At 41.7% G+C, this 12,886-nt stretch overlaps 2 protein-coding genes and 1 long non-coding RNA gene across 15 annotated transcripts in view; 1 reads left to right on the top strand and 2 right to left on the bottom strand.

Moving 5' to 3' along the window:
* ANKS1A (ankyrin repeat and sterile alpha motif domain containing 1A) overlaps window positions 1-5,524 on the bottom strand; it is a 179,076-nt gene extending 173,552 nt beyond the window's left edge. For 2 of the 11 annotated variants that reach the window (XM_038553806.1, XM_038553802.1), the window contains exon 1: window positions 5,219-5,524. In XM_038553806.1, coding sequence (XP_038409734.1) covers window positions 5,219-5,421 — 203 coding nt within the window. In that variant the 5' untranslated portion in view covers window positions 5,422-5,524. The other 9 variants (XM_038553803.1, XM_038553805.1, XM_038553808.1 and 6 more) reach the window with 7 other exon arrangements.
* An 86-nt stretch (window positions 5,525-5,610) lies between these two features.
* On the top strand, window positions 5,611-12,712 carry TAF11 (TATA-box binding protein associated factor 11). Of its 3 annotated transcripts, none has more exons than XM_038553814.1 (6): window positions 5,611-5,844; window positions 6,362-7,057; window positions 9,072-9,220; window positions 10,855-10,942; window positions 11,288-11,384; window positions 12,041-12,712. In XM_038553814.1, the coding sequence occupies exons 2-6, from the start codon at window positions 6,887-6,889 to the stop codon at window positions 12,169-12,171; spliced, it is 636 nt and encodes a 211-aa protein (XP_038409742.1). In that variant the 5' UTR covers window positions 5,611-5,844; window positions 6,362-6,886; the 3' UTR covers window positions 12,172-12,712. The 3 variants fall into 3 exon arrangements, with proteins under 3 accessions (XP_038409742.1, XP_038409743.1, XP_038409744.1); XM_038553815.1 differs by having other exon boundaries at window positions 5,611-5,885; XM_038553816.1 differs by lacking the exon at window positions 5,611-5,844 and adding an exon at window positions 5,913-5,971.
* On the bottom strand, window positions 6,335-12,209 carry LOC119876869. Its single transcript, XR_005367601.1, has 2 exons — window positions 9,009-12,209; window positions 6,335-7,176 (listed from the first exon to the last, which is right to left on the bottom strand). It is a non-coding gene; the product is annotated as an uncharacterized LOC119876869 (long non-coding RNA).
* Window positions 12,713-12,886: the final 174 nt, after the last annotated feature.

Below are 12,886 nucleotides of genomic sequence, written 5' to 3'. Positions count from 1 at the left end.
AATGCACAGCAATTCCAAAATAAGGAAAAGGACTCCAATCCCAATAAATCATACTTAACAGATATATATTAGGAAGTTCTTAAAAAATCATTTTTAATGAATTAGGAAGGCTTAGTGTAAGATCTAGAAAATGGTTATCCTAATGGATAATTGTGTTTTGTTTGTTTTGTTGCATTCTCTTGGAAGAATTAGAACTTAGATCACACAAGCCCATGAGATTCTCCTTCAGGACTTGACATTCTACAATTCTTGGTCAGCACTGTCCTACTCCTTAGGATGTTAAAATCATTTTTGCTCAACTTAGGCATATTCAAAAGAAATCTGGCACCAGAGAAGGGCAAAAGTAGCAGGGCCAGCATGAGAAAACCTGTCATGTCATTATCATTTCCAAGCAACACATCCACTCGAGGGGGTGAATGAAGGACCACTGTAATGGAAGGGTTATGTTAACCATTCTTTCTTTTTTTTAAGTCTGAATTCCTGACATAAACATTAGGAATCTTTCTTAAAAACAACGAATAAGTTGTCATACATTCTGATATTGGAAGAACTTTTTATGGTTCCCAAAGTGGGGTCCATTTTTCAAAAGTTTTCATTCTTCATTCCTTATTTCAAAAAATATTTCATATTTTTGGCAAACTCGTGACTATTTCTGGATAGTCTCCCCCCATACACACCAAATGGTAGAGCAAAAACTAAAATTTATAGCCACATTTATTGCTACTGTCTATAAATTTTCCAATTTCTCCACTAAGACTCCTTGGCTTCTTTTCTTGTTCGCTCTTCTCATGCTTGAGAAATTAAGTATAGAATTCTCCTAAACCATGACACAATCTACTCCTCAATCCTAGCCTTTGGTTTTGTTTCTCTAAGCTTCTGAACCCTTGGGAATGCATTTCACTTTACATTGTTCATATATATCAGTATTTAGTTCATAATTCAATACAGTTTTAAGGTAATACATGATGTTTTCCTGTAACATTTCCTTTTGTCAGGTCTTTTGGCCCTTTAGTTGATAGAATTCACTTCTAAGTCAAATCTTACTGCCTTCTCATTTAAAATTTGCTTTCCTTTCCTGGAAATCAGTAGTCTCAGTATGACCATCAACATATCAAACTCTGCATTACACAAAAATTTGTACCCAGGGCTGAAAAATACCATGAGTTAAAAAGAAGTTTAACAAAGTGTCTGTCTCAGGGTACCAACTAAAGGCATGCATCTGTTCAACAATCAGAAAATGAGGTAATATTATATAAAGCAAAATCCATGCCATCCAGAGCCTTTCTAGGACTAGACATTATAGATAACTATGCTTTCTAAATAATCTATTGCTTGTCCTTTTAAGTAATAAAATTTTTATTTGAATCATATTGGATAAAAAAACTAAAATCTGTCTCTCCTAGTTTCATTAACATGCTACACTGAACATAATTTAATCTGTATTTGATGGCTAAGAGCCATAATAAACAGCAGTTACAGCACTAAATTACAATACAATGATGCCTGGGGCTTGGGCAAGTGTATAAGATATGCTCATCTATGTTAATAGTCTCAAATTACTGAGGTGGGAAAAATTATGATAGATTTTAATTGCTTTTTCTGTCTCTTATTTTGTCGATCTGTCACACAGACATACTGCTATAAATGCTGTAAGGAAACAGACCACGTATCAAGAGAGGGGGTAATTTTCATAAAGTTCCTACTATGCGCCAGGTCTGAGCTAAACTTTGCAGTGCATCTAGCAATCAGCCTAGCACAAAGTAGATGATGGATAAACACTAGATAAATGAACAGCACTGATGTGCCTACCTAAGCAGGCCCTCTTCTTTATTTACTGTTTCTAATCTGCCATAGTCCAGAAAACACATATCCAAATGTGAAAGAACACAATTTATAATATGTCTGGAAGAGTACTTTGCACACAGCAGGGGCAGTACAGCAAAACTGTATGTGCTGAACTGAAGATGGTTAACAGTGAGCACTTACAATGTGCCAGAACTGTGGAAATGTCTTACACACAGTATCCAAGATGATACCTATAAGGCACACAATAATGTCCCCATTTTACAGATAAAAGAAATTGAGGCTTCAAGTGGCTGAGCAATTTGTATAAACTCAAGCAGCTAGGCAGCAGTGGCAGTACTCTGTGAATTCATGCAGTCTGACTGCAAAACAAGTGGTCTTGAGCATTATACTATCTGCCTCTGAATAAACGTGCAATAAATAAGTGAAGGGCAGAAAGATATGAAGTTTGTAACAGCTTTTTTTTTCCTAGTAGAAGTTTTTGCGGACTATCTGATTCTCAGGTACGTTCTCCGTTGGTGAGGGTTACTATATGCAAACATTATACTGATAGGCCACAGCAATAAACTATGAAAGGTAGGCAGGTAAAGTATGAGCCAATAAGCTACTGTACACTAGAGATGATAGGTTCCAAAGAAGTAGAAGCCTGAGAGATCTGTATTAGGGCCATTAGGGAGGGTTAAGACCTAAGTCCAAGAAGTGTAAGAGTAAAGAAATGGGGTGAGAGAGGGAGCATTTTGTAGCTTAAGAATAAATACAAAACCTTTGTGGAACTGGGGTGGATGAACAGAAAAACACACATGTGGTTTAGAACATTTATATCCACTACAGCTGTAAGCTCCCATTCTTGCCAGCCTTACTTGGTCACTCAAACAGCTGGACAAACACAGGTTGCAGTTAGCTGCACTAGTGAGGGTAAGACATGACAGCTAATGCAAAGGCCAGATCTGAAGCTATGATTCCACAGCTTTTGTGAGGTCCTTAGAGGTGGGGAGTGTGGGCACAGGGAACCTACCCTCTACTATTTCCAAACCTAAAAAGGAAGGACATGCTGACCTGGGGACTATTTAAATACAGAGTGTCATTTGCTCAGAAATCTTTCACTAGGTTGAACCAGAATCATCTCTAATTAATGACACACCTAGTGTAACTAGCGCCTGCAGATCCTCCCTGCCCATAGGAATCACAGGGATGAGAGGCTAAGGCAGCTCTGAGGCCATCTCTACAAGAGATACAAGAGCAAGTCAGGAGTCAACTCTCTTATGCATGGAAATGGAGCCACCATCTACACTTTATGACAGAGACCGGATATATTAGCATGAGGCCAAAAGTAAAAACACTGTAGTCAACAAAGATTTCCCAATCTTGATTAACCACAGGGCAGCTAAATCTTCAGCAAAATTTCAAGTCTCTGAATGTCACCAGTAAGAGTAATCTGACCCATCCTTGAAGGTGGGAGATATGTGGAAGTTTCTCACTTCAGCAGGATATATTAAGGGTTAAGGTTATCTCTGGCAAACTTCCAAAAGTTACATTATTCATCTAATTAGAGATAGGCACCTCCAAACTTGTATAGTCTTTCTCTCATCTCTCGGACATCAGAAGTGCAGAAATATCAAAGTAATCCAAGAAAGATTCCAAACCTAATGCATGTGTTCAAAGTACATCTATTGAACACCCATGAGTTGTCAGGCACTGATCTAGGGACTGGGACTATAAACATAAGAAAAACTAAGTCACTCTAAAAGATGGAAGTGTAACCATTCATTACTATTACCCTTTATCAAGCCCAACCACTCAAGGCTCCAGCAGGAAGTTCTTCTAGTGCCCCACTAGCACCAGATAAGTTTCCTTTCCTGCTTCTGTGCCGCTGATCATGGCTTGCCAGCCTGGAATGCTCTCACTGTAACTTCACCTAATCTAAATCCTCACATCCCTCAAAGCCAGCTGAAGTACTTCTCCTGGAAGCTCTGATCTCCACCTCCCTCCCAAAGTTATGTCTCATTTCTCAGAACTACTAACAATTACTGCCAGTACCACCATGAGTCTATTTAGAAAGTTGTCATCCTTTAACTGATATTTCTATTTGTTCAATGAATCCTGAGTACCAACTGTGTGGCAACATTGTTCTAGGGGCTAGAGAAACTGTGGCAAATAGCACTGGTTTTAGCTTCCACGAAAGAACTCCTGGGGAGAGTTCTTCTCTTACACTGCTTTTTATTCACTTATTTTTTTAAAGACTATTTATTTCAGAGAAAGCGCGAGAGAGCGAGAGCGCGCGAGCATGAGTGGGCAGAGCAGGGAGCACAAGGTGGGACCGGATCCCTGGATCTTGACCTGAGCCAGAGGCAGACATCCAACCATTTGAGCCACCCAGATGCCCCTTACACGGCTACTTAAAAACCTTCCTGTGTAGACCTGGGTTTGTACTTAGTGCTTAATACCTAACATTTATTACCTCCTTAGGTTGCTTTGGTCCAAGCTCACTCGAACTGAAGTTACGTAAACTAATAGGGAACAAAAGCCAACGAAGCCATTTCTAAATGAACTTCCACTTCTTGAAAACCTCAAAAGAACAAGGAAGGAAAAGAAAACAGGCAATGAAAGTGCTGCTGACCAACACATTTTACTCACACTGACAAAGCGCCTCCAACTCCCCCTCCAATCCAGGCAAAAGTGACCTTCTTCTCTGAATCCAGATAGCTCCAGATCAAGTGTTTAACAACAAACCTCGGAAAAGTTTAAAGCACCCCTCAGTTTCCGAAATCACTCTTTCTAAAGCTTTGTCTCTTGACGAATAAACCCCTTGACGAATCCTGCGTACGCCACTCAGCAGACTAACCCAATGAGCTTCATTACAACGCACTAGAATCTAAGCTCCGAGCACAAGAGGGGCTAAAAGAACACTCGGGACGTGGTAAATCCAGACACAATTTTAACGTAAACAACAAAAGCCAGGTCCCGTGGGGCGTGGTGGAAGATTCCAAGTTCCCAAAAGAAGGAAATCATGAGAATTTCCTCCAGGGGAGCGGCGAGATTCTGCAAGGCGTGGGAGTTTCTGCACGAGGTGAGGGAGATTTAAAATGAATATTCCTTTGCTCTGAAGTGCCGTGTGAGAAGCGGCAGCTGGCACCCGAGGCGGGCGAGGTGAAGCCCGGCCGTGCCATGCGGCGGCGGAGGCTGCGCCTGGGCACTCCCACCATTCTCCACAGCCGAGTCGGGACGCCAGACGGCAGCCCGGCGCCGCGCGAACCTGCACGGGCGCCCCTCGCCCCGTGGGCCGCCCGCCCTCGGCCCGGCGTGCCGCAAGCCCACCCCGACGGCTCTCCGGAGCGCGGACCTCTCTCGACACCCAGGGGACAGGCGGGGGAGAGGGGATCCCCGGGCGGCGGTCCCGCCCCGGCGCGTCACTCACCTGAGCAGACTGGAGAGCGGATGGCTAGAGGACCCGAGGCCGAGGCCGCCGCCGCCGCCGCCGCCGCCGCTCCCGGAGGAGCCGCTGCCGCCGCCGCCGCCACCCCCGAAGCCCGAGGAAAGCCGCTTCCCCGACAGCAGCTTCTCCACGGCCGGGAGGTGCCCGGTGCGGGCCGCCTCCAGCAGCTCCTGCTCCTTCCCCATCCCCAGGGCCACCGCCCCCTGGACCCCCTTCCCAGGGCTGCGGCCGAGCCTGCTCCTGCTCCCAAACTTTCCGTCTCCGGGCAACGCACCCCCCAAACCGGCCGGGGACACCACCCCCCTCCCCCCGCCTTTTCGCCCCAGGAGCGCGTCACTTCCGGGATCTGGCGTCACGCGTCACCGCGCCCCCACGCCCCGCCCCCTTGCCCACCTAGCTGGGCGGGGCTCGGCCGGCGGGCGCAGGTGGCTTTGGGCCGCGGGAAGTGGACCCGGGAGTGCGGAGATACGCCTCCAGCGGCAAGAGGAAAGCGACTTGGAGATTCCCGCTGTACGGGTGGAAGGGGACAGACGGAGTCCACCTGTAGGCGCCTCCCGAAGTGCGCTCCTTCCCCAAAGGTTCTGGGAGCCCACAGGACAGGAAATACGGTAATTCACCCAGGCAGCGTGCAAACAAAGAGAGAAATACGGTAACGCCCACCTACATTTCCAAGTCCATTCTTTGAGCACGCATAAATTAAATCTGTGGTGTCTGTGGGGGCCTAGTGATACAGAGGTGAATAAAATGCCCCACTCTTACCTCAATCACGGGAGAGAGGAAAATTTTTAAATAAAAATCCCTCCACTTCTTGATGGTCCCAATCTCTGACATGGCTCGTTAAAGTGAAATATGCAAAGACGAGACCTCCCTTCCCAGTAGAATCCGTTTCCTCTCCTTTTGATGAGATTAACCAAACTGACCTAAGAAGTCAGGTTTGTAAAACCGACCTCGATCTTTAGGACCGGTGAATTGAAAAATCACTTATGCGGGTAGAAACTATGTGTTGTTGCTACTAGAACTGTCCCTAGCTCGAAGTAGGCGCTCAACAGTTGTGGCGTGAATAAATGGGTTGGATCAATTCTGTTCGAGCTATATGACTTTTTTTTTTTTTTTTTTTTTTTTAAGGTGCATAAGGAACCGAAGAGAAATGCTGGCGATTCACACAGGCCCACGATCGCTAACCAATTGAAATGTACGAAGCTGTGTCCCCGCCTATAAATTTACCAGGTAGCCGCATCCCACCACACCCGCGTACAATGGAATGGAGTTTTCTCCCGTCCCCAAACTTGACTCTGAGAAAAGCGGATTAAGCAGTTAACTTCGTTTTTGGAAAGGCAGAACGGAGGGGGAAAAAAGAGAAAAAAGTCCTTCAGTAAGCAACACAACTCTTCTTTCCCAGTGTGGAAAATCCACAAACTGAATTCTGTAACCTCAGTCTTCCCTCTCCAACCGTCACCGAATCAGAGTTAAAAGGGAGTCCTGAAGTACTCTAAACGTGCTTCAAACTGTCCCCTCCGAGGAGCGGTAGGAGTGATGTCATCACAGAGCGACGACAGGAAGTAAGCTTCGGGGCTGCTGTGCTCCAGTAGGTCGTGCGTGAGCTCCAGGATCTGACAGGAGGGCGATCTCTCCGCTCTTTTTCTTACCGCTATGGATAATGCCTGCGAGTCGCCCACGGAAAAAGGTGGAGAGGCAAGGGAGTCAGATGAAACGGCCCCTGCTCCCGGGGTCCCCGGGCCTACAGATACTGACGGAATCCCGGAGGAAACTGACGTGGACGGAGATGGGGACTTGAAGGAAGCCACGGCCGAAGACGGCGAGGTAGGGAGGGAAGTGTTGATGAGGCTAGAGGAGTATTCCGAGATTTTTAGTGCTCTCCCGACCGCCTTCCTGGTTGGTCCCTCCAAGCTAAGATAAAACTCTTAACTCACCATAACTCTCTAGATATGAAAAGGTGGGCGGGGAGAGGGAAGAGACAAAACTTTAATGCTGCTTCGGTTCCAGAGACCTAGCCATTGGGTTTAATACTTTTAATCCTTGCCCTTACCTGTCGAGGCTACTTATAAGGGATTTTTTTTTTTTTTTTTTTTTTTTTTACGTAAACTCTCCCCCCCCAAGGTGGGACTTGAACACGACGGTGAGATCAAGAGTGCCTCCTTCCCCACTCAGGAAGCCACCCAGGCGCCCCTCAGGGACTTTGGCATAGCCTCTTGGTTTTCCTGGTGAAGAATTGGGACCTGATGTCACACTAAGACTTTATGCAAGAGCTAGAAGCCAGGATTCTAGAACCCCTTTGACCGAAATATGGTTTCTCCTAGATGTTGCTCAAGCATAACTTTGTCATTACACGCTGCAGAATCGTTCAATGGAGACTGTGAGGGACTTACTGGGTTAGTCACATTTTTACCTCCTTCCAACATTTAACTACTGCATTGACCAAAGAGAACGTGACATCAAATCCTATGGGCTTTGGCCAATACCTTATTTACAGAAAAATTCATAGCTTTCTATATTTTTGTTAACAAACAGGAGATAAGCACCCAACTCAAGAAACGAGAAGAACAGAACAAACCAGAAATATTTGATGTTCAAGTTTAGGCCAAATAAATTTTAATGTCTAAGAAAAATGGCTCATTTTTAAGGAAAATAGAAATCACCAAAATTAAAGCACAGAGAGGTTAGAAAATGTGTATTAAATAACTAGAGAAGAAATGGAAAAGTTTTTTAAAGATATACTACCTTCACTTTCACCTGTCCCCTCATATTCCTGTATGAGTTTATGTGAGTTCCTCTTTAGGGAAAACAGATTAAATCCCATTAATGAGGTTTGTTGTGTCTTTTGATCTTACATTAAGATGGAGAGGATGAATTTGGATTTTAATTGCTATTAAACATCTAGTACAAGTAAATTTATGTTAAATGCTTATGTGGGGAGAGATTAATAAGAAATCTATCTTCAAAAAGTTTTCAGTCTAGGGGACGCCTGGGTGGCTCAGCAGTTAAACATCTGCCTTTGGCTCGGCATGATCCTGGAGACCCGGGATTGAGTCCCACATTGGGCTCCCTGCATGGAGCCTGCTCCTCCCTCTGCCTATGTCTTTGCTTTTCTCTGTGTCTCTCATGAATAAATAAATAAATAAAATCTTTTTAAAAAAAAGTTTTCAGTCTAGCAATGGGAAATAAATATTAGTATGATACAGTAGAATGAAAGATAGGAAGAGAAGAGCACTACGTGTTAGAGAAGCTCACTTTTAAGTTCCAAATCCAGGGGCGCCTGGCTGGCTCAATAGGTAGAACATGGGACTCTTGATCTCAGGGTCATGAGTTCAAGCCCTAGCTGAGGGTAGAAATTACTTTTAAAAAAATTATTAAAATTTCCAAATCCAAAGAAACACTGTTTTGATGAGAAGGTGCCTCCTTTTTAATGTTCTTTCCAGATGGAATCATCAGCAATAAAGAGTTCTATAGATTTAGAGGCAGAAGAGCTGGCTGGTTGGAGAGGACTTTTCTGACATCCCCTCTAAAGAATGAGGTCAGGAAAGTGGGCTCAAGGAGGCAGAGTGGTTTTCATGATCTTTGGCACATCGTTTCTTTTGTAAATACATACTAGAGCTATGTTCATAGCTAAACTGGAAAACTGGATTACACAGCTGAGCTATAAACTTCTCTAGGAGAGAGAGTGTGTCTTACGTATGATGGCACAGCCAGGGCTTGGGACCAAAAAACTACTGAATAATAAGTTTGTTGTGTTGTAATGTGAATGAACTCTTACCTTGCCCAAGTCTGGAATGTAGGCTTGAATATATATGTAATAGGGTTTCTTTCATCTTTTCAGCTCAAGAATCAGGACATCTCAGATTTAACAGCAGTTGAAAGGGAAGACTCCTCTTTGCTTACTCCTGCAGCCAAAAAAATAAAAATAGATACCAAAGAAAAGAAAGAGAAGAAGCAAAAAGTGGATGAAGATGAGATTCAAAAGATGCAGTAAGTCACTTTGTGATTTTTTTTCCCCATTCCAAGGCTCTACTTTGACCACACAAAGTTAATAAGTTTCTTTGGCCTTTAAATTTTTTTTACTTTTTTATATTCAAAAGAAAATAAAGCAAATATCCTATGTTACATTTTAGGAAATATAAGTAAAAAGAAAGATATCACTTTATTACCAGAGATAAACACTGTTCATATTTTGGTATATAGTCTCCAAGATATTTTCTATACATACATATCTAGAATTTTTTTCAAAGATACTACTATTTGTAACCTGTTTTTCATATTATATATGGTGAATGTTTTCCATATCAGTAATTATATATCTAGGTCATAATTTTCTTTACTTGGAAGTAGCTTCATTGTAGTGTTTTGGGGTTGTTTTCTTTTTAAGATTTTATTTTTAAGTAATCTCTACACCCAACATGGGGCTCAAACCCACAAGCCCTAGATCAAGAGTCACACACTCCCCTGGGCTGAGCCAGCCAGGCACCCCTCATTGTGTTTTCTGATTATAAAAGTAGTATGGGCTCGTTGGAAATTATTCAGAGAATACAGAAAAATGGAAAAAATAATTACCTATAATCCTACCACCCAGAGTAACCCCGGATATATATTTGATTATATACTTCTTCAGATTTGGGGGTTTTGGTTGTTGTTGTTGTTTTCAGATTTTTTTTTTTTTTTCAGATTTGTTTTTAATGTTTGATATGTGTAGCTAAATATTTTCCTGTCAGTAAATATGCCCATAAATCCTCAGTTGCAATGGCTTCGTTATATTCCATTATGCAGATAAATAACCCCTATAGTTCCTTTTTTTTCTTTTGACAACATTATGACGAGTATCTTTGAGCACATCCTTCACATACTTGTCCATCTATTTCCTAAATAAACTCCTAGAAGTGAATTGCCAGTTCAAACAGTATGAATATTTTCAAATATTCCTCATACACATTTCCAAATTCTTCTCCAGAAAGGTTGTTCACTTCACACTCTACCAGCAGGTATGAGTTTTTTTATCCTCCCATTCTTACTAATACTGTGCTTTATAATACTTGTCTGATTCATGAAAATGTTATTTTATTAATTTTAATTTCTTTAGTTAATAATGAAGGTTAATTTTTCTTCTGTATTGGCCATTGGTATTTTTGCAAATTCCCTATTCATGTCATTTGCTCGTTTTCTAAATTAATATAGCCATCTTTTCATTTATTTGAAAGTATTAATCATTTTCCATATATTTTACAAATATTTTCCCCCAAATCTAACTACTGGTTTGAATATAAATTTATGTATCAAATGTTTACCATCAATGTGTAGTAAAGGTATAGAGTTACAAGGAGAGAGCAAAGTGCTGAAAATACAATCTAGATAGTATATTATATAGTGACCCAACATTGTTATTCAAGTTTTTATGCTTAATGAAGTAGAAAGGAAGTTGTATTTTCACTTTTTTCTCAAGTTCCTTAAGAATAAAAATATTTTATCTTCATTCCTTGTATGCACAAAGCCTAATGCTATTGACCCCTTGAAAATTCACTAATTGTCCGAAACTTGCTTTTATTGATGTAATAATATATCTTAAGCATTCATTCTTGTAAGCCACTTTAATTACCTGAATCTTTGTCTAGAATCCTGGTTTCTTCTTTTTCGGAGGAGCAGCTGAACCGTTATGAAATGTATCGCCGGTCAGCTTTCCCTAAGGCAGCCATTAAAAGGGTAAGAATGGACTACCACACTTCATTTCCATCAAATATGAGAGCTGAACTAAATGCATGAGCTATGTCCATTGGCATTTTGAGTGAGGTGTTAGTCAAACGGGTGGATCATTCATGCAGGAAAATAAAAGTAACATGCCCCTCAATTATGAATTGGGAGTTTTATATTATAAGGATACGGTCTCTACATACAGAATAAGTCACTGTACACCCAAATCCTTGTTTTAATAGTCTTAATTTCAGCATCCAGCCTTTAGCACTTTTTTAGAGAAAAACTCTTAAGGGTACTGTATTCCAAAACCAGTTCTTGACTATCTTAATTCATGGTCTTTGTCCTTCTTTCAAGCTGATCCAGTCCATCACTGGAACCTCTGTGTCTCAGAATGTCGTTATTGCTATGTCTGGTATTTCCAAGGTCTTTGTCGGGGAAGTGGTAGAAGAAGGTGAGTATTATTGATACTCTGGTGGTCTTATTTTCAAGCAGATCTATACTAAGGGACCTATTAGAGTACTTGTGGGAGTCTCCATTTGCATTAGTTAGGAGTTAACCAAGTGGGGCACCTTGTATTCAGGAGGGCATGACCATTATTCCTCAAAAGTTTTAATACTCAGAGACAAGGAAGCATCTGGGAAATCTCCTTTGATTCTTGTCCTCAGCCCAGGGTGACAGAAGCAAACTTATTTTTCTCCAATGGACTTTGTTCATTTCTGATGCCAAATTAAAGACACAAGAAAAGCAATCACGGGGGCTCACCAGTGTGGTGGATGAGGTATAGTCCCCAGTGTTATGACCCATGGGAACTGCCCTCTCTCCGTCAGGAAAGAACCTGGCCACAATGTATCGCTAATCTTGTCAGAGGAATGTTTTATTTTTTCAAGCAGAAGATATGTTTTAAACTGTTGCCTATGACAAAGCCTGATATGATATATTATACTAAAGTTAACATGACCTGTTTCACAGCATTCTCTTAAGAAGGGAAAATGTCTTATTTCCTTAGCAAGCTTAAGAAGGGTTAATGGGAATTACAGGATTCAAATGGATTGTGTGATATGAAGTCTTTGTGTGACAATGAAGCTTTCTTCCTGTCCTCTTTTTTAGCACTGGATGTGTGTGAGAAGTGGGGAGAAATGCCACCACTACAACCCAAACATATGAGGGAGGCTGTTCGGAGGTTAAAGTCGAAGGGACAGATCCCCAACTCAAAGCACAAAAAAATCATCTTTTTCTAGATCAAAGCCTAGAAAGGCCTGGTACTGAAGGAGGAAGTACTGGTTCTGGACTTCCTACTACATGAGACTTTTGCACTGGTGCTTTAGTATCGCAGTCCTCCAAGGATTCCATGATGATTTTTAATGTCTTTCTCAGAACTCTGATATTCATCACATCTAAAAGGCATGCAGCCTGTTTCATACATGCTTGACTAAATATTGGGACCTCTTTGGGTATTTTGAGGCATTTAACTGTTTCTTGGCTAGTTGGAAGAAGGTACATGGGCCTTTAAGCATCTTCTAGACAGGGAAGCTACTTTCAGAGAGAAAAACCTTTCTAAGAGAGCTTTGATAGTTTCACACTGAAGCATGAAGTTGCTGACTTAGGTTGTTTCCTCCATCTGGTTTTAAGTAAATGAAACTACCAGAAGCTTTTGACACGAGATATTTTACCATGAAGAACACAGTGATAATGGAAGTAGCAGAAAAGTTTGCCCTTGTAAATGTGTAAAGTTCTCCTATGGATTTTGGTGAGTGATCATTAAACTGTTTTCCAACTTGCCATATGTGTATTCATTTTACGTCTAGTTGGTTGGAATGGGGAGAAGTTCATCATTCTTTTTTGGTGTCAGAATAAAACTGGTCTTGGCTTTTTTCGAAAATTTGAGCCCTTCCCATTTTCTACTAGAATCATTAAAATTAAAGAGTATTTAAACCCTTAAAAATAATGTAAAAG

This window comes from Canis lupus, chromosome 12, assembly GCF_011100685.1.
Source record: "Canis lupus familiaris isolate Mischka breed German Shepherd chromosome 12, alternate assembly UU_Cfam_GSD_1.0, whole genome shotgun sequence".
NCBI lineage: Eukaryota > Metazoa > Chordata > Mammalia > Carnivora > Canidae > Canis > Canis lupus.
Note: the sequence above shows the minus strand (reverse complement) of the source record. Positions and strands in the feature narration are given on the sequence as shown.

Bases quoted from the DNA above. Each gene is read 5' to 3' on its own strand.
- TAF11 (XM_038553814.1), top strand. From the start codon at position 6,887: ATGGATAATGCCTGCGAGTCGCCCACGGAAAAAGGTGGAGAGGCAAGG. The intron at 7,058-9,071 runs GTAGGGAGGGAA...TCATCTTTTCAG, and splicing joins CCACGGCCGAAGACGGCGAG to CTCAAGAATCAGGACATCTC. The intron at 10,943-11,287 runs GTAAGAATGGAC...CCTTCTTTCAAG, and splicing joins CTAAGGCAGCCATTAAAAGG to CTGATCCAGTCCATCACTGG.